The 25,001-nt window shown below is 36.5% G+C and overlaps 1 protein-coding gene across 3 annotated transcripts in view; it reads left to right on the top strand.

The window, feature by feature from the left end:
• Window positions 1-3,052: 3,052 nt before the first annotated feature.
• The window catches only part of LOC139137512 (pleckstrin homology domain-containing family G member 5-like), a 66,679-nt gene continuing 44,730 nt past the window's right edge, over window positions 3,053-25,001 (top strand). For 2 of the 3 annotated variants that reach the window (XM_070705664.1, XM_070705665.1), the window contains exons 1-5: window positions 3,270-3,445; window positions 19,262-19,323; window positions 19,758-19,887; window positions 21,836-21,965; window positions 24,684-24,759. In XM_070705664.1, the coding sequence (XP_070561765.1) occupies window positions 3,433-3,445; window positions 19,262-19,323; window positions 19,758-19,887; window positions 21,836-21,965; window positions 24,684-24,759 (411 nt within the window). In that variant the 5' untranslated portion in view covers window positions 3,270-3,432. Of the gene's footprint in view, window positions 3,446-19,261; window positions 19,324-19,757; window positions 19,888-21,835; window positions 21,966-24,683; window positions 24,760-25,001 lie in introns of all 3 variants that reach the window. The other variant, XM_070705663.1, reaches the window with a different exon arrangement.

Below are 25,001 nucleotides of genomic sequence, written 5' to 3'. Positions count from 1 at the left end.
TTTTCGCTTTTCAACAACTAGTTAAAGAATAACGTGAAAGGGAATTCAGAGAAAATTCCAAAGTCCCTAACTATTTCTGTAAATTAGAAACAAAACACACAACAATCATAAATGGCTTAATCAAACTAATTTTAAAAAACGGTTTACCCTTAAATTGCTGTTTTGGGAATGTACAAATTTGTAGTCAACTTGCTCTATATTTCAGACGGCCGGAGATAACCATTTCGTAAGATATCTTGATGATAGAAATGCCTCGCGAACCAACTTTACAATTTACAAAGAAAACTGAAAGTGTATGCATTTTATGTTTGGATATCGATATGTGCGACGGATTTCACCTTAACCCATCATGTCAAGGCACTTCAGCAATTTTGGATCTGACGCTTCGCAATCATTTCGGTAGCGCACAAAGCTCGGACACACCCTGAATAAAATCAGATGTACTTGAGTAAGGCGACGTCTGGCGTCTATAAACGCAGTATTCTCAACAACTATCATAGAAATCTGGTTGATATTGTTGTTGCTGTTGTTGTTTGTATTGTTGTTTATGTTTATTAGTCGTGATGCTGTTTTTGTTGTTTGTTGTTGTCGTCGTTGTCGTCGTTGTTGTCGTTGTTGACCAATAAAATTCAACGAACATGACTGTGTTGTTTGTTATGGTTGTTTCAAACGTAATGTAGATGTCATAAGAAACGCTACAAGACACTGTCAAAGTCTATTACGAAGAATCTCTTGTGTGTCTACGAAGTGACCGTTACGTTGTAAATTTGTTTTATGACAAAAATACAAAAAAAAATGATCAAAAAGTACACAGGTCTAAATGGAGGGCAAGTAGGTGGGAACTTTTGGTGATTTCTACCAATTTTTGTTAACTATAGTTTCTTGTGCTTCTCCTCAAAGAATTAATATTGATGTACACTGTTAGATTTAGCTTGTTAGGTCAGCTTGTACATGTGTAGATTGCATTACTATTGTTATTCCTGTTGTCCTGATTAAATTCAAATGTACACAACAACAATGCATTTCATACGTTTAGTTGGTCTTAGACTGTCGACAGTCCCTCGTGCCTTCTTTTACCGGAGTCACTTTATTAAGTGCGGTAGCAATCCAACGTACATGTATCATGTGTATATTCGTAGGCGATCGAGCGCTGAAGGCGTGAGGCCGAGTGCCGAAGGCGCGAGGTCGAGTGCTCCAGCAAATACCGTAAGCTACGCCAATACGCGAGATCAAGCGGTACAAGCGACTGGCGAGAGTTTAAGTTGCCCTGTACATGAATTTATTTTTATTTTCTGCAATGCAAATACTTGGTATGCAACTTTGACGCTGTGTTGACAAAGTAAATATATCAGTGTTTCGGCAGGCTATAGAGGTGTAAACTAGAGCTTGCAATTCATCAAAATTTGTAATTAAATCCTGAACATCGGGGAAATGTTTTACAAAGCGTATTGCATTAGGTTGGACTTTTAAAGCTACAATGAATTCCAGAGACAAGCTTTCGTTTGTATCTCTGTTGACAGCGGTTGATTTCAAGTGAAGGAGAATCATGCTAAATTTGTTCAAAATATCGTATGGTGAGGGCGCTGCCACATCAGGACTCTGATGGTACTTGTACAACTCCAGCGATTTTAAAGAATGAGTTGCGAAAATAGTGATATACCGCGGCTGAAGCCCGCCAAAGCGGTCCTGTACATGTATTAATTCTTATTTTCTGCAAAGCAAATACTTGGTTTGTAACTTTGAAGTTCAGGTTATTGAGATTTGAATGCATTTTTCTAATAAATGAATGTATAAAACGGGGTAGAATAACCGTTTTCGCATTCATTGTCATGCGTATACCATATGGTATATGTGGTGAACTGGTCAACGTTCATCTCGATACCCATCGCTGTGGATAGTTTTGCTTAAATGTAGTCAACTAGTCTTGCAATATTGGCCAGCCAACTTTGAAAATGCAATGATTGTGCCTGTCAGGAAAATTGCCAATCTTTAACATTGAAATCTTGATTCCAAGATGAAAAGTACTGACATAATCGATCCTGTATAAAGAAGTCGTTGTCACTTACGTCATCTATTAACAATCATACGGATAAAATAGCGTTTTATTTGGAGTATTACTTGTTGAAAGAATACGCGCATAGCAGTAACAGCTCAATACGAGTCCTACTTTTCACAAGTATGTAAAAAAATTTATTATCATTTTATTTATTATTTATATTATTTTCACATGCCTGATCGAGTAAAACGTTTCTTCGTTGAGCAGGTTAAATCGTCTTCGTGGTGTTTTACCATTAACATAGTCGAAAAAGCTATGCAAGTACGTCGATCAAGAAATAGGCTTTTATGTTGATGACTACAAGCAGAAGTGACGAATTGTAATTGTCTGTATACTTGCATATAATGTGAGTATTAAACAGTCGGTAGACAAGAAATGTAATATAAAAAAATTCCGATCTATGTTACTTTTTGAGATGCATCATAAAAAATACATTGTTTTATTCTTGATTTCAAAGGGAATGGTTTGAAGACGCCCTTAATAACGTCTTGGCAAAATTTCAAGTCTTTCAATTTCGAGGTGCGACAATGCTCACAAAATTGGCCCGCGGAAGTGAACGCTATACCAGACAACGAATTATAAAAAATTCAAGACTCAAAAAGAACGTAGAGCCCATTTTCGCTGGCCAATGTGAATGAGTGATCTCGCGGTGCTCTAACCTTATGTTGGCCACTTCTTAATTTGACAAATTCAGAGTCACTGCAGATTGAACTAAAACTACACGTTCGCATAACGATCATACCACTTCTCTTTGCTCTTTTGTCTGAAAAGAATTATGCTGCTGAACACTGTACATAGTGTTTTAGACTATTCCTGATTTTAATATTCCCGGCTCTCCTTATTTATGACCCGAATAAATAATACTTGCGCTTATTTCACGTTTTTTCCTCTGACAGTTGAAGGAGGGCGCTCTGCTTTTCCCCGGCTTTTGGGTATCGTACCACGTGACCGAACACAAAAGCCACAACCAGCCAGCTTATAGTTTGTAATCCGACCGCTATTCCAAGCGCAGCGTACCTGGACGAAAGTTGGAAACCGAGTAAGGAGTCGTTCACTTTCAGTTTACGACAGAAGCACCCAGACTTTGCTTAGGGAAGATTGAGACACTTGGAAACAACCCGCTGTGGAGGCCCGCACACTATGCTTCACGTGTAAATTTGACAAGACAGCGCGCGTTTCGCTCAGCCTGGTGACTGTTGTGTTGGCCAAGGGGATTATTGGACCTGCAAAGCGTTTGATTTTGAGGACTTCTACCCCGCGTCGTGTTTGTCGACCTGGGACGATTTTAAAGGAGTTGCCTTGTAGATTTCTCCTCGAGAAGTTTTCCTGCACAAAATATGGAACAATAAGGATACACGTCGCTTTCTGGAGGCAAAATGCCGCAGTTTGGTAAGTTTTGAACACTCTGAGCTCTGAGACCCGCACTGGCAGCTGAGTTACATTGCTCACAGTCTACTGCAGTACTGTGCGCCGCTAATGGAGTGAGCTGGCTCTGGTACATGTTTACGGATTTCCCGGTGTCATAAAAAAGTTCTGTGCTAACCTACATATCCGTATTGTATGACAACACCAGCCAATCAAAGCCCTTTCAAATTTCGGATCTATGTTAGTCATACGTGAGCTGTGTTCTAATCCATGGATTTGACCCACTTTCCCCTAAACCTTTTCAATTTCCAGAAACATTTCTGGATTCTATTTCCCCCGAAAATTCCATCTTCAGCCATACTTCAGCTTAGGTCCACCTGGCGTGTGCCGTAAACCATACACAAACCCTGGGTTTTAGTAGGTAATCATTGAGTATATCTGCAGACAGAGTAAACTCGTACTGGATACTCCGTTAATTGTTAAATATTTACCCATCTATCGGAATTCCGACATGTTTACAACATCGTACTGAGGGGAATTCTGGTATGCGCCCCAAATATTACACATCGAGCATTTAGACCGGCAGTAAAATTAATTGATCACAATTACTTCAAAAGGCGTTACTGCTGATTCTCTTCTGACAACAGCAGCCACGTAAACATATCCACACAGCAGAATGAATTGACAAGTATTTGCATAACGAGCAGTCGATATATTTTGAAAACAGTGTCATCCCGCTGTCGGAAATCGATGAAGCCCTTTTCAGTCGTCGGCGAATTTTAAATGTCGCCGTATTACATGAACATTTGTATCCGAAAGATAGTCGAAATGGTTTTTAATCCAGTCATATTCCGCACCGAAGGAGGCAACGGATTTACTGATAACAACACAACAATAAATGTTCTGTCGTTCTCAATAGTTTACCGAACAGCTGAGCAACTTCGTACTCGTACTCCAATTACCCTATCGATTGGTCTCTAGACAAGGCCCGCCTTTATCGTCGCAAATTCCAATAATGGGGGCTCTCTGATCTATGGTCCATTTGAAACGGCCCTTTAGGGTATCTTGATGTGACGGACCGGGTGCAGAACTAAGTGATTTAATTAATTAGGGCTGGCATCATAAATTTCACCCGAGTGAAGGCGAGTAGCACCCGTTGAAGTGTAAACATTTAGTTGTAGATAAGATTTGTTTATATCATCCCCAGCAGTTAAAGTTCAAGATATTTTTGATGTTGTTTAAAATAATGTAACCAAGGCCCAGCTGTTTTTATATGAGAAGTACTATTTCTGAAACATGAAGTTCAATTATAGGATTTCAAGTCATATGATTTTATATAGGGAAAGAGCATGGATTCCAGTTGCTGGATATGCCTGTTTCACTGGTAGGATGTGTACCAAAGCAAAACGAAATATGGATTTAAATTTTATGTGCGCTTTTACTCCAGCCTGTGTAATGACAAGTCGCCCATTTTCATGAATTTTGTTTGATACGAGATACTACTTATATTGTCTGACATGTTGAAAGATACTGATTGAATGGTTGACCATGCATATATTCCACCCCGATTTTAGTCAAATTAAATGAAACCATGGCGAAAATGAATTAATGGTCATGACCATTAATTCATTTTCGCCATGGTTTCATGTATTGTGTCTAAAACCGGAGTCGAATATATGCATGGTCACCCATTCTTTCAGTATCTTTCAACATGTCAAACAATATAAGTAGTATCTCGTATCAAACAAAATTCATGAAAAAATGGGCGACTTTGTCCTGTTAATGACAATAATACCATTACAGCGCAGCATTCACCACTAACGTACATATATTAATGGGTACCTGGTTATTTCACACATTGCATTGAACTAGCTTAGATCATAGACGAAAAAACTGGATTTTTGCGTCCATGCTGAGATAAACTGACCAGTGTGCCTTACTGTATTGCTGGGACAAAGCAAGTACTGATGTGTTGTCTCAAAGCCACAGGGTATTCTTGTTGACATTGGAACTGGTAGTGTTTGTGTTGTGTTTTGGCCATAGGGTATCTCTGTTGGCGTTGACCTTTTCTTGGTGTACACGTAAACAAATGGATTTACTCTCAGAAGAACATGCCAAAACTGATGTACGTTGTACTGGAACTATTTATGATAAATGTAACAAGAATTGGTGTTGAAAAGTGGACCTGGTGTTTTCATAAAAACTATGTACATTCACTATAGTATGCGCCTCGAAAGTGAGACTTAAACTTTTGCTCAAACTTTCCTAAATGAAACTTAAAACCATTCTCTTACCGAATCAATGATAAAAATCGGGGGTCACCAGAACTAGTGAAACGCATTACCAAATATTTTGTGTTATTTGATATTCAAAATGGCTGTCCTCTCTGTGTTAACTCTATGGGGGAAAATGACATTTTGAATTTTTGATAAACTAAGGTGGCAAAAGCTTTTTTTCTCCTAGAGCTTCAAAATGAGCCCCCACAAGTGGTAGATCAGAAAAGAATTGTAGAAATTTGAGAGTCTGAATATCTGTCCCCAGGCGCATTCTACCTTAAACAGAAAGGACACTTTCGTTCCTGATTGATTGTATGAAAAATTTAATGGCTCATAAAAAAAAAAGAAGAAAAACATGCAGAAACTCCCAAAACAATAACTTGTCCGTTGATATCTTATACCTTAAATTACAAACACATATGTACATTCATAAGATGTAGGCAAATGTTACATACGGCTGAATCACATATAGAGAGCTATAATGTGTGTGTTCCTTCACTGTTGAACTACTAAGATCTTGTTCAATATTGTTGGTAAGTGCACGGACGGACACACTGTTAACTGAAATTCTTGAATATGCCATTGTGAAAGAAAAAGATAGGAATGTGTCGACTAGTTGCAGTAAAGATTGTGGATAAAAGAATTGATGTAATTCATCTGTAATGGTGAATGTTACATGTGTTATTGTGCAATTGGAATCGTTGAATTGTGCTAGATTATGTGTATCTCAATGCTTAATCTTTGCTTTGAATGCAGTCTTGTCGTCCAGTGTACATTGGTGTCAATAGTTAACCACAGACACTCTTGAGAATTACCTGACCCTGTTTTAAAAGCACAATAGAGGAATTCATTCAGTGTTTTCTTTGACAGAAATAAGTTTTTCCTTGTGTTAGGGTTGTAGGGAAGAAGTGGTTGAGGTCATGCTACATGTGCTCAGAATATGAAGTTTGCAGGTCAGTTTGTGCTCCTGACAGATTTAACCTAATTTAGGGTCATTTTTAGCAGTACAGGTTTCAAGGTCTGAGTTTATCAATGTACAATGGCATTTGTAGAAGTCAGCAAATTTTTAAATTGTAACAGCTCCACAACCACACTTGAAGGCATCCACGAACCCTTATGTGGTTTTTGAACCGCCTCGGTCACATTGAGAGACTTGCGTGTGACAACAAAAAAGGAGAAATACAAGTAGACAAATTAACAATCTCATGGACTAACTGGAATCCCACAATGCAATGTTCCATTCACGTATTGTTTTACTCCATTCTGCCAGATTGTTACAATGTTGATTACATTCAGAACCAGTCAGACGTACAGCCATGGCTGGCTGTGCATAGACATCAGCTTTGAGGAAGTCCATTTGCCAAAAAGTGATTTTAAAGATTTTCACCGAACCACGAAGAACTCTATCCCAACCTGGAATGCAAATGAAATGCTAATTGCTTTGCTGAAGGGGGCTATTGTTTTGTGTGTTATTTAGTTTTACCCGATGTCCGAGACAGTCTATGGTTTTACATGTACTTGTTAATACCAAGCCATAGTATTTTGACCTGCAGATGGGTGAACACTTTGTTTTCAGGTTCACTCAATTCCAATAACTCCAACAATTCCAAACCTCTTCCATATACAACCTTACTTCAAAAGTCACTTGCTCTTGCCAAAGAGAAATAAAAGTTGATACTTCCACATATTTTCATGTGAAGACAGCAACTTCGGCAGCATTTTTGAACAAACTGGTGTAATTTGACTTGATAATTTTGTCCAAGTTCCCTTGAGTTTATACCGCACAGAATCAAACACTGTATTGTTTCGAACAAATGCATCCACAGTGTAATGACAGGTACTGAATATGGGCATGGAAAAATGACAAAAGTTGAGGCAATTCTGAAGAGGCATTTAATTAATTCTGACTCGACACTGAGTCGACAGACATTTTCAAGCCAACACATTGGTTGTATCACAGTCCCACTGTCCCTCCATCACTGTGTTTGAATCCACATGTGGGAACCAACCATCAGTGTTGTCTTTTTGTTTAGTAGTTTCAGCTTTCTTCATCCTTTCTCATGAGTTACAGAGGCAGGTGGCATTCAGAAGTTGCAGGGCAGTTTTGTTGTCAATATTTGACAGAAAGGTTTTCATCATTGGACGTTGTCACATGTCCAGGACACCTTATACACTGACACAGCAAAAACCAAGCTTAGAATAAATAGACCCAGGTGGAGCAAGTTTTCCAAATTGATTTTAAACTCTCCACAAACATAAGTCACAAAGCAGCTAGTCTAGGACCTCTCCTTGGCTTTGGTGTACACCATGCTGTCCCAGTATGCATCTGGGTTAAGGTAGCGCACGCCAAAATCAAGGAAAGATCCTTGGCTACAAAACAAGTTGCAGAGGAGAAACACATGTACTCTCACTGGATTTACGTTGTACACTTGTTTACTTTAATTAATAAATGAAATTGAGTAGAGAGCTCTATGTAGTATCATTAAAACAGTACATGAAGTATCCAATTTCTCCAAATGTAACCATGAGAGTAAGTTTGGCCTGTCAAACTTCTACAGTGTAGGTACCCACCTGCTTCCAAAATGGTTTGATCCAATATAAGATATATTCAGTGATAATATTTGATTAATCAATTTTTTAAGGTAGAAAGTGCCACAAGACCAGATATTCTGACTATCAAACTTTTTCAATACTTTTTTGGTGTTACATTTGTTGGGGCTCATTTTTGAAGGTCATGCAGTAAACAAAGTGTTCACTTGCATATTTTTTTTAAAATCAAAAATAATTTTTCCTGCAAGTTACATAGGGAGTGGCAGCAATTTTGAATCATAAGTGCCAAGAAATATCAGGCATTTTGTTTGTCTCGTGATAAAGTTTGCATGGTGACCACTGTTGGCTGAATTTTATTCTTAATTTCAAAAGGGAATAGTTCAACTTTCAGTTTATCGAAAGTTTGAGCAAAAAATTCAACTATAAAATTTCAACTTTGAGGTGCGTACTCCTTTAATTTAAAGGTCTATTAGTGTTTTATTGATATGTAAAAGGTTTCAACAGTATATCAAGAACATTCTAATGAAATATTTGTAATTCCTTGGCTTTACAGTTGGCATTCGTTTACCATTTTACAAATATGTCCTACTCGATAGTACCATGTAACTTTTGTATTATGTAAACATATTTATAATAGATACCTTTTGCCTGACATAACCTGGTTGACATAATATGGAGTGAGCCCATTGTTTTCTGTGAGGTGGTTTCAATCCAGTGGGAGGCTAGGCTTTCAGCATACACACATGTACACTTGGCAATGGCATTTTATCGAAGTAGGTCGTTTTACATAACAAATCGATATGTCATGAATACAACAGCCCCCTAATGACTGCTGCTAATGACTTATTTGCATACAAATGCCTGTTTATAGTGGTTTTGTCAATGTGTGCTGCATGCAAATGTTCAATCAAGCTTCAGTACATGAACTTGGTGTTAGGGTGGGAGCTTACCGTTTAGAAATGAATTCCCACAAACATAGTTTTAACTTCCATGACAAAATTTGTATATGCCAGAATAATATAAACATGGTGAGAGAGAGAGAGAGAGAGAGAGAGAGAGAGAGAATTAGTATTGATTTGAGACTGAAATGCTTAAAATTCAACTAAGCACATCTTTGTGATATTTTTGTATTGTAAGTCAAAATTTTTGTCTTTTCCTTAAATTCATTTGCATTACAGCCACTCTCCACTTTCGAAAATTACAGTGCCATGTTCTGAACTGCTAATAATTGTGTAAAACCATGAATGTTATTAGTACAGCACAGCCGTCTTGTCAGAGAAATTTAATTTGCAATTCCATTGACTAGATTAAATTTTTATTGAAAGTAGAACAGTAACCTATATGGAATGAAAAAAAATCCCATTGGCTCTGTTGCCATGAAAACAGAATTAGCCTTCAAGCAATTTTACATGTACATGTGGAACTATGAAATAAAATGTGGCAGTACAAAGTGTGAAATACGCACTTGTTCAAATTAAATGAATGTGCTTCAATCAAGTATAGTGAAACCTGTCTAACCCGAACCTTTCGGGGACGGAAAGTTGTTCGGTTTGAATGGGACTGGAAAAGGGTTCAGTTTAGACAGGTTTCCATTTTAGACAGGGTTGGTTTAGACAGGTTTCACTGTAGTACCGATAGTACATATGATTATGTTCGACCCATTATCAAGTATAGTGGTAGAGGAATAGATTTTATTCGTATTAAATTTTGAACAAGGACAGTCCGACACACGTTATCAGCTGATCAGTGTAGATGTTGTTTGCCAAAGAGTGGACAAGGACGAGATGAATCGTGATAAATACAATGGTCAGGAAACCAGGCAGTAAAGTACACATTTACCGGGTAATCTGTGGATGAGTTCTACAAGGATACAAATTGCTATGTACATGGGTATGAAAGTTACGTACAGTGAATGTTAATTTCTATTATCAGTGAATGATTTGTGTCGCTGAACAAGGTCAAAATAATTGCTCTTAATGGATGTGTATCACAGATTTTCAATCTATTCTGTGAATTTATTACATTGAGATTCTGTTTTGCACTGCAATGTGGAAAGGGAGTACAAGAAAATGCCTTTGAGCTTCACAATCTGTAACTTTTGATGGGTTTCCTAAGATTTTTGTTCTACATGGGCAAATAAGTTTTCTGGTGGTCAACTTTGTCAACACGGCTTGTACATATGAAATGTCCAATAATATTGTTAACAATGGAATGTGAGTGCCGACCAGAATTTATTTGACAGGAACATTGCATATTGTAAAGGCTATTTTTTTTATATTTTCACCAGAGTTTCAGAGACAAATAAGAAAATAATTGGGACTGATGGAAAAATATGTCATTGTTATGAAAAGTCACAGCTATGTGCATGGTCCTGTTATTTACATAATAATCCATTGCATGTTCAATGATCTTACATTTACAGTTGTTTGTAAAATTAATGGATACATTGCCATAAAGAAAACATAAAGACAACAGAGATTGTCCAACCCAGTTCTGTGCAATGACGTTAGCAGACCTGCTGTACAGGTAAATGTGGTCTGCAATGGTGCTACCAGACCTGCTGTACAGGTACAGTAAATGTGGTCTGCTATGTTGTTATCAAACCTGCTGGACAGGTAAATATGGTCTGCAATGGTGTTACCAGACCTGCTGTAGAGGTAAATGTGGTCTGCAATGGTATTTCCAGACCTGCAGTACGGGTAAATGTAGTCTGCAGGGTTAAAAGGTCAGTCTTGTTAGCATGACTGCGTTTTACACGTGTTACTTGTAAAATAAATCACTTCCACAAATCAACAACACAAAAGGAAAAGCGATAAAAAGGAGAGTGTCTGGAGTAGCAGCTGTGTGAATAATAATGGTCTTGTTTTATTGAACGGCATTTAGGGGTTTCTGTTCCCACACGGTATACATAAATCCAAGTGCCTCATAAACACTGTCCAACATCCGATGAATTGGAAGTTTAGGATATACAGGAAGAAAATGATTGTTCAGTGTTTGTGATGCGTAAGAAATAATTTACTTCCCTGTGAAAGTCAATGATCTTGGCTTTCGACAAGGGAGTTCTTTTGTGTGAGAGAGTTATCATGGTCAACACAGGTTCAGTAGTCGCAGGGGGTCATCCTGCGGTCATCTTGGTGTCAGACATTGATAACCCCTCAGATTTGCTCACAATCAGCTCATCTGCAAGTGTGAAGTGTTAATTGAATTTCATTAGTTCAAACTGGCTTTTGCATCTGCTAATTACATAACAGTAGATTATTTGCATGTGATAAGTTCCTAGCTTCAAGGATTGTTTGGCTCTGCTACTATGGAAACTGGTGAAGGTGTTCTTGGTAATGTCGCAGTGTGAAAGAAAATGAAAGTTTCCACAGATTGCCAGATCTCAAGCAGTGTCTGTGTGTGTGAAATTACTGCGGTTAGCTTTCAAAGGTAGAATTATCAATGGAGTAGTTGTCTTTGAAATGTAGAATTATCAGTGATGTAGTCAGTTCTGACATGTAGAATTATCAATGAAGTAGTCAGCTTTCAATCTACTCAAATTGTTACACTGATTTGAAAGTATTTGATCAAAGGGATTGAGTATTAGTTGATAAATTTTCATGAATGTGGTAACTCCTTGATTATAATATATTTTGTGAGCGTTAAAAGATTTCCTTGATTGTTTTGGAACAAATTCGAGGAATGCGATAGAAGAAAGTACCGGGTAGGCTGTTATACTGTCCATTGCAGATATCAAGGTGTCAGCCACATACAGTGTGGTACAGTAACCTCCATGCTGTGACATATGTGCAGTGTCACCATACAGATTGAAACATGCAGGATTTTTTTGTGCGTGCAAGCTCTCTACAGTTTGCCCTCAAGTTTGTAATATTTCTGAATTCCCTGAGTCAATATTTGCAAGTTCTTGCAATTCCATATAATATTTAAGTTTTATTCAAGTCAAGTAAAAAACAACACTGTGAACAGTAGCAGTGTCCATAAAGTATACTACCTACATGTATGCTGTTATTGTGTTTATATATGCTCCAAGAATTGTGATTCACAGAAAAGAATGCTGGCAAAAGATATAACGTACATCCTATGCAATAGCATTATTAGTGAATATGTCTCCACGTATACTTGAAAACAAGACTGGAAAGCACTGCTCTCTCACCTTACAATGTAGAATGTCTCAGTTGATCAAGCATCTCGACACGTGAAAGCTAGAAACAAACAGAAAAAGTTGTGAACTCTTTGTGATATAAGTTTGTATTGTGCATAACGTGGCTATTAGTTCAAACATGAAGCTACTATGGCGGGTTGATTAATGGTTCAAAGAATGAAAGCTAGCAGTGACCATGTACAGCAGTCTCTCTTCCATCATAGTGTTCATGAATTGAATTTGTATGCCAATTCTGCTAAGGTCTTGGCCATTTTGAAAAGCAAGTGTAAACACCCCTATTCATGTTCTAAACGGATTTCCAGTTGAGTGTGTTTGTCCAGACTCTTACTTTCTTCAATCACAAAAGTTAGAAAATTTGCATATTCATGAATGATTACTTGTGGGCAGTAATTACTATTGTCTTCATGTAATTTGACTATTCCCAGTTTGACCTTTCACTGCAACTAGGCCATAGAATTGACCATTATCACTCCGGAATCCATCATGAATTAGTAACTACAGTATCTTTGGAAGATACTGGAGTCCATCCACGGACAGTGGTCCATCTTATGTGATTGTACATGTATATTGCGATGTACTTAAAAAATACCAACTAGCTTTACCATTCAAACCAAATCTGTCGCGAAGTTTTATTTGCGAGTTTCAAATCAGTGTTTCTTGTTAACAACCACTTGCAAGGAATCAAACATTGTTACCCGTCTTTCATCAGCAGCACTTACTTGGCAATTATTGGTATCATGTCTTGACCTTGTAGCCATGACAGCAGGGTTCAATCACCGTTGTGACATTTTACCTGGCATTGTGGACCACTCTCTGGACATACACGTAGCTTTTGTACGTGTACTGTACATTTAGATAATTGCGGGTACACAGCTGTATTTCGTGCCCAAGGGTCTCTCTATATACCCTTAGCACCACAAAACTATGGATAGGCCCTTGGCAACTGTTTTGTTCAAAGTGTTTATAAGCACAGATTACAGAATCAACAGATTTTTGTTGAACTCTTTCTTTGACCATGCTGCAGCTGAAGCTTTTCCTTCGTGTCTGCTTTGGTTGTCCTTTTGATTGTGAAATGGATTTATTCAAAATAATGCAAGCTAGATTGTTTAAAACACGCCGCTATTTCCATGAAAAGAATATTAGCGTCTCAAAAATGAAATTCATGAAACTTTTGCCTAAAACGTTTCCCAAGCAAACTTTTAATGGTTTCTTTCAAAATCATTACAAGAATTTGGGCTCACTACAAATTTTGGTATGAAAGAACAAAAATACCTTTGAAATTAGAAATTGAAAATAGCAGCCATCCCTACATTATCTCTATTTCCTATTTTCACAATTTTTTAACTGAGTGGGTAAAAGATTTATGAGCCCCCCCCCCCCCAAAAAAAAAAAAAAATTGTAGGCCAAAAAATATTGTAAAAGTTTGAGAGTCTGAACTTCTGTCCCTGAGATGCATTCTGCCTTAATATCAAAGCTCCAACCATCATCTACATGTAACATAAGGTAATCAATTATTCCCTGTATTTGTAGGCAGTTGTAACTTGCTGTACCAGACACATTTATGTGCTGTTGTTTCAGATACATACATCCATCATGCCACTTCTGAAGCAACGTTTATTGACCACAAGTTGTAGACCATGCATTCAGTTGTATAATCAATGGGAAACTGATGTCCTACTGAATCATGTCCCGTACATTTTGATATACTGTACCGTAGTGTTCTCCACAGCTTGGGAAAAAACAGAGGATGGCAATTTACATAAATATACATAATTTACATATTTTTATTGTAAAAATTTATTCTTTGTACAGTATTTACATATTAATAGATTGCTTGGAAACTTATGCCAAGAGTGCCCAGAAGATTTTGTTTTATTACATACATGTAGACTATGCAAAGTAACTGTTTCATTAATATGCAATTATTCAAATATTTGACACCAATAAACATATATTGATTAGCATATCCTCCTAAAATACTGTCTGCTGCCTCAAGAACGTACCCAAACAACAGATAACTAGCACAGAAAAAAATTAAAATTTTAAAAATTAGAAAATTCTGTTCACTACACAGGCTTTAAAATGAGGCTGGACAAACAATACAGCAAAAACGTATACCTATATTATTAAAATTTGAGTAGCAAAATGTGTCCCCATGGGGCGAATCTTATGAGTATACAAATATTAAGAACTGCCTATGTCCTTCAAGAATTTATTGGGTGTTTCAAGGTCTCCTTACATTTATATAAATTCTATATCATTTAATGTTTCTTAGTAGTATGACGCATTAGAATGTATGGAAAATTACAAGTTGCCATGGTTACCAGACTTCTGCCCTCAAGCAGCAAAGTAGCCTCTACTTTTCTACACGTTTCATCATCTTATCAATCTCTCCAATGATGTTTCAATTTTATGGTAACAGTTTTAGAACATTCATACGCCAAAAGTATGTTGAAAATGCACTTGCAGTATTCGGCAAGGATGCAGTTACATACAAAATAAAAAAATAAGATATTTTTTGTGAAATCTGGTGATACCCACAAAATTTGAAAGAACTTGCGTTCTCACAGTAACGCATGTGATTTCTGATCTTTGATTGTACAAAATTTTCCATAGTGAAACATAATAAAAATTATTATACCGTAGGTTTTGATCTTGTGAGGGCAAACTGACTTACAGAAGGAATTCAAGACTTTAGCAGACACATTCAAATGTCCAAGTTGTTGTTTCCCACTAGATCGCAATTGAAAGTTGTCTGAAAATTCAGAATTGTATTTGTTATAGTCATGATCCTTTTTCACAGGTTTCATCGCTCTGTCATAAATTGAGTCCAAAAGATCTAACAAAAATCTAGCAATTTCTGCGTAAGATTCGATAGTCTTTAAAACATTCTGGCCCATAGAAAAATCTCCAATGACAATTAGTACTTGAAGAGTTATCAGTATTTCATTTATCTACCAAATTCCCTGCCTTTTATGTACATGTAGAGTATATTTGACACTTTCATTTTACAACAAGGTTTCATGAATCAAAGAAGTCATAATGCTTTCAACCCTACATGTATGCACAGCATGAAACCACCACACATATGAGTTTAAAATTGGAAATGAGATCAGAATTTTTCACATACTCCATCATGAACTTTCAATTCATTTTCATGAAATTGTTCTTCTACCATTCCAATTTTGTTGAAAATTTCATGATATGTCAGTTACAGCAAAATAATACCATTCATGATCTTTTGTACAGAAGCTGTAAGTATAATATATTGAATTTTATTTCCATATACTGTACAAATCAAGAATTTGTTCCCAAAATGCTACACTGACTAGTGATGTGTTGATCAGCGTTAGCGCAGCAATAGCTTGTCATTAGTCTCAGTTACACACTGTGAACACATATGCTTCAGCATTTTCCACAGCATTGAAAAACAGAGGGGTGGCCAATTTATGTAGCAATATACAATTTGCATATTCTTTTGTCATGAAAATGCATTCTTTCGTATTGTTATTAGCATATGAATAGAATTCTCCATAAACAGAAGGGTAGCCCATCCCTCAAAACCCCCTTGTGGAGAACCCTGTGCTTTATCAATGATGCAAATTATCGAGTACATTGTGTCAGTCTAACAGTTTAAGCCTTTGAGTGCCATAATTTTCCCAAGCAAAAGTGAAGTGCAACATTTTATCAATTTTTGTTAATTTTTTGTAAGGTTTTTTGATAATTTTGGACCCAATGGATATCACACTTCATTGCCTACAATTTTTTGGCAAAATTATGGCAAAAGTCAGAAAAAAATTGACTGGGGTATATTTTATAAAAGTGACAAAAATTGACTTTGGCTCTCAAAGAGTTAAATCCATGCACTATACATATCCAGCTGGATCTGCCCATCTATAGGCGCTATGATAGCGTTTGACTTTCAGAAACAACAGAGAGACATATGTAGTCTGTGACTGCCAAACTTTCATATTAAAGGTGCTTAAGTGTGTGTAGTTCCCTAAAAGCTAGTAGTGTTCAGTTTTCACTGCATTGTCAGTGTCAAGTTGGAATGGAAGACTGGCCTTGACCAACTAAGTCAAAGCTGCTTGCTGCGACTGACAACTGTAACTCATCCATCAGTTCCTTTGAAAATGCATTTAAGGGTTTTATTGCTGTCATTATTGCTTTCTAGTGTCAGTCTGTACACAATCTCATTTTATTCTTCATCTTTTATCAAAGTAGATCTTTCAAGGTTGGCTTTTATGGCCAAGCTACTGGCAGCTGATCCCTCTCCTGTATGCTGTTTTACATCAATTGATTACTGCTCCTGCAGTCTTGGCTTTGGTAATCCACCAGATTTTTTAAAATAATATTTCATGCAAATAATCATAGACCCTAAAGAAAGAATTAATAACTTCAAATAAACGGTGTATCCCCAAAAACATGAATTCTGACAGAACATGAAGTGATCGCTGTGAAATTAAAGGACTTGTAAATTGACTGAGGTAATGCGCTATGTTATTAAAAACCAAATAAATTTGTGTGGATATTTCTGCATTTAAAAAAAATATCTTTGATGTATGAATGCTAAAGACGGTCATTCTTATACCAGTCATGATGTTATAGTAATGAAATTTGGTCTATTTAGAGGTTTCACTTCCTGGTTTGGCTATTTCACAAAAAATTGACTTTTTTTGCAAGGAGTTCCTCTTCACTGTCCCAGCAAGGAGTTCCTGTTTTCTGTCCCTATCTACATCAAGAAGATAATCAGGAAATACATAGGAAATTATTTTAATACTGTGTATGACACTTTACTAGCTGTTTGACACCCGTTCTCATCAGTAACAAAACTGTGATATCCAAAAGTAACAAAACTGTGATATCCAATCCACACTTGACAACACTGTGACATCCAAACTTTTGAACATTGGATTCCATGAAGGCAAGCAAAATCACATTATTCGGATAGCCAAAACGTTTGTTCATACATGACAAGTTTGAACATTAAAATTACCAAGTATACACCATAGAGTCAGGGCTCCTCATAAACATTAGAAATGGTCACCACGTTAAATGTTTCAAATTTCTGTCTGACATCATGCTAAGCAGCAACAATCTAGAACCAGAGCAGTTATAAGGGAAGATACGATACACATGCTATATTTTGAGAAGAGAGCTCACCTAGTTTAGTGATTCTTTGTGTACTGGACCGTGATTTCAACACCTGCCTGTTTGATTTGTCATAACTATTAATATGTTTACATGATGCATATAGACATGTAAACTGTACCTGAACGACCTCATCACACACAAAGTTCATGTAATGATGTGTCCTAAAATACTCATGTACATTGGTTTGAAGTTAAATATTTATGATAGGGAAGATATATTTGCAAACCCATTACAGGTAGATAAACTTTAAACACTAAAAGAGCTGAATCAATACTTGCTAACTCAGCGTTCAGAGTGGCTGTCTGAGTGTACCTTGGTCGTCTAGGTACATGCAGTAGTTTGTATGTTGACCTTCAGTCCCTTGTCCCTTCTCTGCGAGTTCAACCTTGCCTGACCTGTGACAACAATGGACTTCTACCAAAGGTAGAGAACATCACCGGGTTTATCTGAGCAGGAAATGGATTCACCAGATGCAAAAATCTCATAGAAAATAATTCACCGATACAGGGTTTATCATTAATTCATACATTTTGGAAAATTTTGCTGCCACACCCATCCACTTTAACTGAGAGAAATCATAACTTTACTTGTATATGACTTAATTTCACCTGAGATACAAGCAGACTAGAAAGTAAAATTGATCCCAAAATTTGGATTAAGGTAATATATGAAGTTAATCCCAAAAATTGGATCAATGTAATCTTTTAAGTTAATCAAGTGTGGCTTGGAAAGAAATAATCTGTGCCCTATATCATCATTGGGGAAATCCTTGAACATACCAAAGTTGCTACACAACTGCTTGTAAGTAATGAAATGTGGACAAAATATGTCAATACTCCAGTCACTTGAGGGATAAGTTATGACATCTATTCTCTATAGAGGGCGTTCTTTGGAAGCTTTTGCCGAGATTTTGTATGAACCGAACCAATTTATTTCAGCTGTTTGTACAGGTTGGTGCAAAATGTATCAATATTGATTTGAAAAGTAGTATTATGATCCGGGAAAAAGAAGGATGTTGTTTGAAAAACCATGCAGCTGCCCGTATATTGTATACATGCTGTGTACATATAATGGTCTAATGGTTCTCCATCAGAACTAGTAGTACATCAGTTTCACCTGGTATTGATTGAGAAAAATCTCCACAATATTCTTGTTTTACATGTTGCACCAGTATCCCCCTCCCACCTGTACCCCAACCCCCCTGAAACACATGTTCAATTAAAATACACTCTTACTCTGTGGAGACATACACGTAGTCGTTGTATGTGTATAGTTAGCGTGTATAGTTAGCTAGAAAGCATGAAATTGATAATGGGAAATACATGTATCACTGATTTTCAGACTTTATTTTGAAATTACCATACCTCAGTACCACCTGTTAGAACTGCAAACACAATGAACACACATGTGCTATTCTCAGCACTCAACACTTCCCCAAAGGAGAGATACAGAAATATACCGGATAAAATCTATGGAATTATTAAATCTGATGCACAAAACATGCAGTTACTGTGTAGAAAATTGACCATGCTAAGCGACAAATGTTGAAGCTTCTGTAACGTCAGGATGTACATGTATGTATATATTACCAGACTTGTATTAGAAAATAATTGCAGATTATGAACATAGCCATGCATGTTTTCTAAAATGATGTAAAATAATTTATAGAATTGATCATTTTTTTCTTTTTTCATATAGATCTAGATGGTGGAGGTGACAGCCTGTGTCAACATGATGGCTGTTTCAAGCTTGGCACGAAGGTAGGATTGAAACCATTGTGTAGTCAGAGCAATGTTTAGACTGAGATCACGATTTTTGATACATCCGCAAAGTAGAGTTTAGATATTAACCTGTAACTACACCGCAAATCAGGTCTCTTTGACTACACCGACAGCTCATCAGTTCTAACATCTATTGTACATTGTCCGAAGAAGTCTGTTTGAAATAAATCCCTCACCTATAATACTGTTCAGTTTGAAGTATTTCTAGTGTTATTTTTGTTGCTACTTTTTATTCATATAATTATTATCATTTAATTCAGTACAGTCTATAAAATTATGATAATTTGATTCATAGACCGGGGAAAGTTCTTTTTAAGGAGGTTGGCAAAATACATGTAACTCTTTTTACTATTTTATTATACGTTCATATTGTTTTCAACATTTTTCTTACGCTGTTTTATCATTTATTGTAGATGTGTCATCACCCTGAATGCAGAGTACAAAACAATCAGAATCCGTTAATTCTGTGTGATGCATGTGACATGGAACTCCACTCATCTCAACATTTCAATGGACATTTACGACTTGACGTCAGACCACATGGTAAGTCAAAGACTCCGTGAACCAGCTTCTGATGATGAGAAGAAAAAAAGCAGGCTAGCATCAGATTCACAATCAGAATCTGTAGAAATGTACATGGCTTCATAATGAATCCCATGATATTGTGAGCTAACAGCATCATCAGTGTCAGTGTCAGGTGATAACAATTGTTGACATACCGGTACACTAGTTCAAACAAATGCAACTCTTAAACTGCTATAAATTTCAACAAGTTTGTAGTCTTATTTTACCATGTTGAAGAAACTGAATTCACTAATTTCAGAAGATGTAGAGTACCTGATTCTTCAAGAGCCCATAGCTGTACTTTTTGATGATTAATTCCAACAACAGTTTCTTCTTTGCTCCATAAAAGCATATTGAGATACACAGTATTCAGCTTGTCAACTCAGCCTGTACATGTGTAAACTGCATTCTTATTATTGACAAGTGAATTCTGACCTTGACTAAAATTCAAGTGTGAACAATAACATTGCATTTTAAATGTATAGGCTCTGTGTTGACAAGTTGAAAAGCTAGTGTTTCAACACGCTTCAAGTAGATTAAGAACTTGCAATTGACATAAAAAACAAACTGTGAAAAATCATCAAAAAGTTACAGCTACTGTCTCTTCAAAATATAAGTGAAATATTTTAGGAACATCCACAAATTGAACAGAATTGTAAACATAATCGTATCAGTTTAAATGCTGATTCTTTGTTGTGTTCACACAATTTATCATCCGCTCACCCCTACTTTGTTGTGTAGTGGACCAACTTTGCCATAGAGAACAATAGCTTTGGGACAAATCATTGGGTGAAAGGGTACAGCTCTGAACACCAAGCCTTGTTTTTACTCTTTGAAATGCCAGTTTCCTGTTCAACAGTCCATATACCTAGAGAAAACAATAGCATCGTACCATATGTTGTCAATGTGTCATTGTCCCTCAGGTGTTATTGTCCCTGAATTGCCATTGTTCAAGGATTTCCACTGGTCTGTTATGAAAACCATTATTTATTTTGTACTCATGGCATTTTAGTTTTCACCATGAAAGGTGATATAAGAGATCCCTAAAATGAATTAAGTTGAGTAGAGCTACTCAGAAGATTCTGTGTTGTGTACCATGGTATCACAGCATGAGCTTAGGTCATTTTCAATTTGACAGAGCTCTTCTTGTTGATAAATTAAACCATAATATTGTCTTTTCTGTGACATTTCACACACTGTCAGTGAAGTGATTGATAGAATATGACACAGGTCATGGTCACTTTATCATGACAGATTCAAGTACACCACTTCATGGTTTTGTAAAGGCCAAGGTAGTAATGAATTATCTGCATTTAGAAATGTCAAATGTCAATGCTGGGTCTAAAAGCTGTTGCAAAAGTACATGGGAACCATTTTCATTCTATCTCTAGCCCCACTAAGCCAATTCACTGTAGAGTAAAGTTTGCTGGTATCCAGCATCTATCTACATGTATCCTGAAATAGAAAAATATATTCTCTAGTAAGTTAAGGTTTAAAATGTGTGGTTAAATTCAAAACAAACGTAATATTGCTGAAGTTGCTTCCTATCTATCTTGATGCCAATTTGAGTATCATTGAAATCCAACAAACTTCAGAGTCAAACTTTTACAATGCTGTTTTTGTCTGCCACTTGCTGGGGTTTAGTGATGAGTCAAGTTTTCATGGGCTTACTTTTGTGAAAATCAGGAATTTTATTTTCCCTCAGATAATGCAGGAATGGTGGCAATTTTGAATTTCAAATATCAGTCAATATTGGGCAATTTTTTCTCTAGTGCCAAAATTTGTGACAGTGACCCTTGATATTTTATTCCAAATTTTAAAGAGAAAGGTTGAAAGTTCACTTGAGGAAAATTTGAGCAAAAGTTGAAGTCTTTCATTTTGAAGGCGTGAAGTACCTTAATGATTTCTGACTTTTACTGTGTCACAGGTACCTCACTTGGACGCAGTATATCCACACGCTCCTGCCCACCAACGGGTCCTCTCACAGATCCAGACAACACTGAGAAAGCAAAGGATGGCAATGTTGAAGATGCAGATGAGGTAGACGGAATGAAATCGTAAGTAGTTGGTCAATTTTGAAATTGCAGACAGACACCTTGTTTATGTCCCTGAATAAATTATTGAATAAACCCGTAACTTTGTAATTATCTCCAAAATTCAAACTTTTCCTCAACCCTTCCTTCACGTTTCACGGTACAAAGGTGTCCATGTACCTACCTTATCAAAAACATACAGGATAGAGTGTATCAAAGTCTGATGACAAATACAATTTAGGGGTATACACTAATTTGTAGGAAATGGGTTGGACAGGTCAAATTATATTTAATGTTCACAAGAAAATTTGCTACATATGTACAGATATTTGTTTACTTTTACAGGTGAAATATGTGATTTACAGACTCACTATTAGACCGCTAAGTTCAAGACTGACGTTTCTAAATTTAGGCCAAAAGGGAGTGAGACTGACCCGCCAAATTAGAATGTTATGATACAAAATGGGAACCTCACATTAAACTTGAATGTACTTCTACTAGACAAAACACAATAATCTATGTACAAGCATTATAATGATACACACAGTACTCATATTTTAACATGTTTCATTTGGTAAAGTGCTTGTAGAACATGCATAAATAAACCATGAACACCAACTCGGTTAGCTTTGCCCTAATCCTTTCATGAAATTTTAGCTACCAATCCAATAGTATTCTACTAGAAAGTAGGGCCTCTTCAGAGAGAATTACTGGTATTAAAATCACTACTTGAAAGGTAAAACACCAATCCTTTCTTCTGTACAGCAATGTAGCTTTGTGTTTCTGTTCACTCAACCATGTAGGTTCACCTTAGCATGACCCTGAACAACCATTGTGAGGCTGTAGTCTGATGTTCCATATGTAGGGTAGAAAACATGATCTCTTAAAAATATGCACCGGAGGCTAATAAACAGATTTGTTTTTACCCTTAGTTGAAATCTGATTTTTCTTTGCCAATTCAGCTTGTTTTAGAAACTGTAGCATGTCATGTGTTTATGTTAACTGGTACAAACCAACCAACAACCCCCCCAAGAAAAATGCAACTTAACCTGAAAAAAGGGACTGATTTTAATCACTTGCAACCCACATTAGGTGAATCATATAGTTTGTATGGGATAGATTCATTGATAATGCTATCTAGAGAGTAAGATATTTTACCCATAATGCATCCAACTGCTCTTAGTGACAATGGTCAGGTTTCATGAAAGCTCCACACAATATTCATTAATGCGACTACTGCACTATGATTTGTTGCGATGGAAAGTTCAACATTCCAATCCACTCAAGCAGGAAATTAAATTGAGTTTCAATGACAATTAAGAAAATTGCTGCATAAAAATTGAAATTTACTGCCATCTTCACCGGAGCATCAAGTTGTCATGGTCCATTTCCATTCACTTACATGAAGAATTATTGCTTTGTGCGGTTCTTCAATCAACATTTTACAGCCATTGAAATAGTCATTTTAGTAGGTTATCCCTGATTGGTTCAGAGTCAAAAGTTAACAGATTGTACACCTTGCTCAGCCAACCATGACTGTGCTAACATGCTAGTTGTCAAGAACAACAATATCCTAACCTAGTGAATAAGTATATATTCAAAAGATATACAGGAATGTATTTTCAAGTCTTTGAATAAACTTGGGTGCAGAAGGTGAATACATTGTGTTGCTTCAGCTTCTTGACCTGCTTTCCCTAATTCCACGTAAACAGGTCCACAACCACTGTTGATAACAGTGGGTTTGGGCCAAACCATTGTGGTGAGAGGGTTAAAAGTGAAAGCTGTAAGTTTCCATGCTACATTATAGCCACGTTAGCATTACCTTAACCCTTTGAACGCCAAAGTCAATTTTGGTCTCCTTCACATGTGTAATTATAACCCAGCCTATTTTTTTTCCAGATCCACACATTGTTTTTGAATTTTCCTAAAATTTTGATCAAAATCAGCAGCCAATAAAAGTGATGTCAATGTGGTCCAAAATTTTCAAAAAACTATGGGAAAATTCATGAAAATTGGTAAAATTTTGCACCAACATTTTGGAGGGAAAATTACAGCACTCAAAGGGTTAACATGCACAATGTACACAACCCATGAAACTGTACAATCTATAATACAACCATTAAGACAATACAGAAAGATTTATAGCTCAATAAGTTAATCGACTTAGAATTTCTCAAACCATAAGAAAACCTTAGAAATATAAACCTTTAATCTTTGCAACCTAGGGTTTGGAAGAGTTAAGACTATCTTAGTGAGTGCCAGAAATAGATTTGTGAAGGTTTTTTAGTGTTTGTTTTATATTGTCATGTGTTGTAGTGTGATTGTCTTTTTTGTTTGCTTTGTGATATTTGTTCAGTGGAATGGTTTTTATCCAGTCTGAATTAAAGTGAGTGAAAATAATTAAACAAAAATAAAACAGAATTTGCTATATTTACCCATGCAAACGTTGAGAAAGTTGAAGTCAAGTACAGTTATTGTATCATTTTGCAAGTGCAATGCTGAATTCTTTGCCTTGCACAGTTTAGTAGAAATCAAGCATTATAGCTTTAATAGCAAGGATCAAATCTAGTCTCAGTTTGACCCCTTTCTGCAATTCCACTCTAGTTGAATTTTCCTCAATATAGCTTCCGTAAGAAATTTCATGGCTATCATGTGAAGAGAAATTGATCATTTGATCAATATTTGCAATTCCCTTGAGTAAAATGCTTTTATGTGTCTGTGCATTGACCTTTGACCTCCCAGGGACTCCAAGGAAAAATCCTCCAAGAAGATCTCCAAGTTACAAAGAAAGAAGGCATACCGACGACATCATACAGATGTAAGTTTTGTGTTGTCATTTGTCATTTATCTGTCCATGTTAAAATAGAAATGTTAAAATATCTCATGTTTTTTTCTTTATATGTAAATGAATATAATGCTTTCAGTCAATGTTGTTTTATGTGAAACTCCAGGGTGTTGTGAAACTCCAGGGTGTTGTGAAACTCTAAGGTGTTGTGTGAAAGTATTACCGGTTTCGGCTGGCTGTGTCCACCTCCCTCCCCAATGCCAAACAAACCTGTG

Source organism: Ptychodera flava, chromosome 7 (assembly GCF_041260155.1).
Source record: "Ptychodera flava strain L36383 chromosome 7, AS_Pfla_20210202, whole genome shotgun sequence".
Taxonomy (NCBI): domain Eukaryota; kingdom Metazoa; phylum Hemichordata; class Enteropneusta; family Ptychoderidae; genus Ptychodera; species Ptychodera flava.
This window is presented reverse-complemented; position numbering and strand designations above follow the sequence as displayed.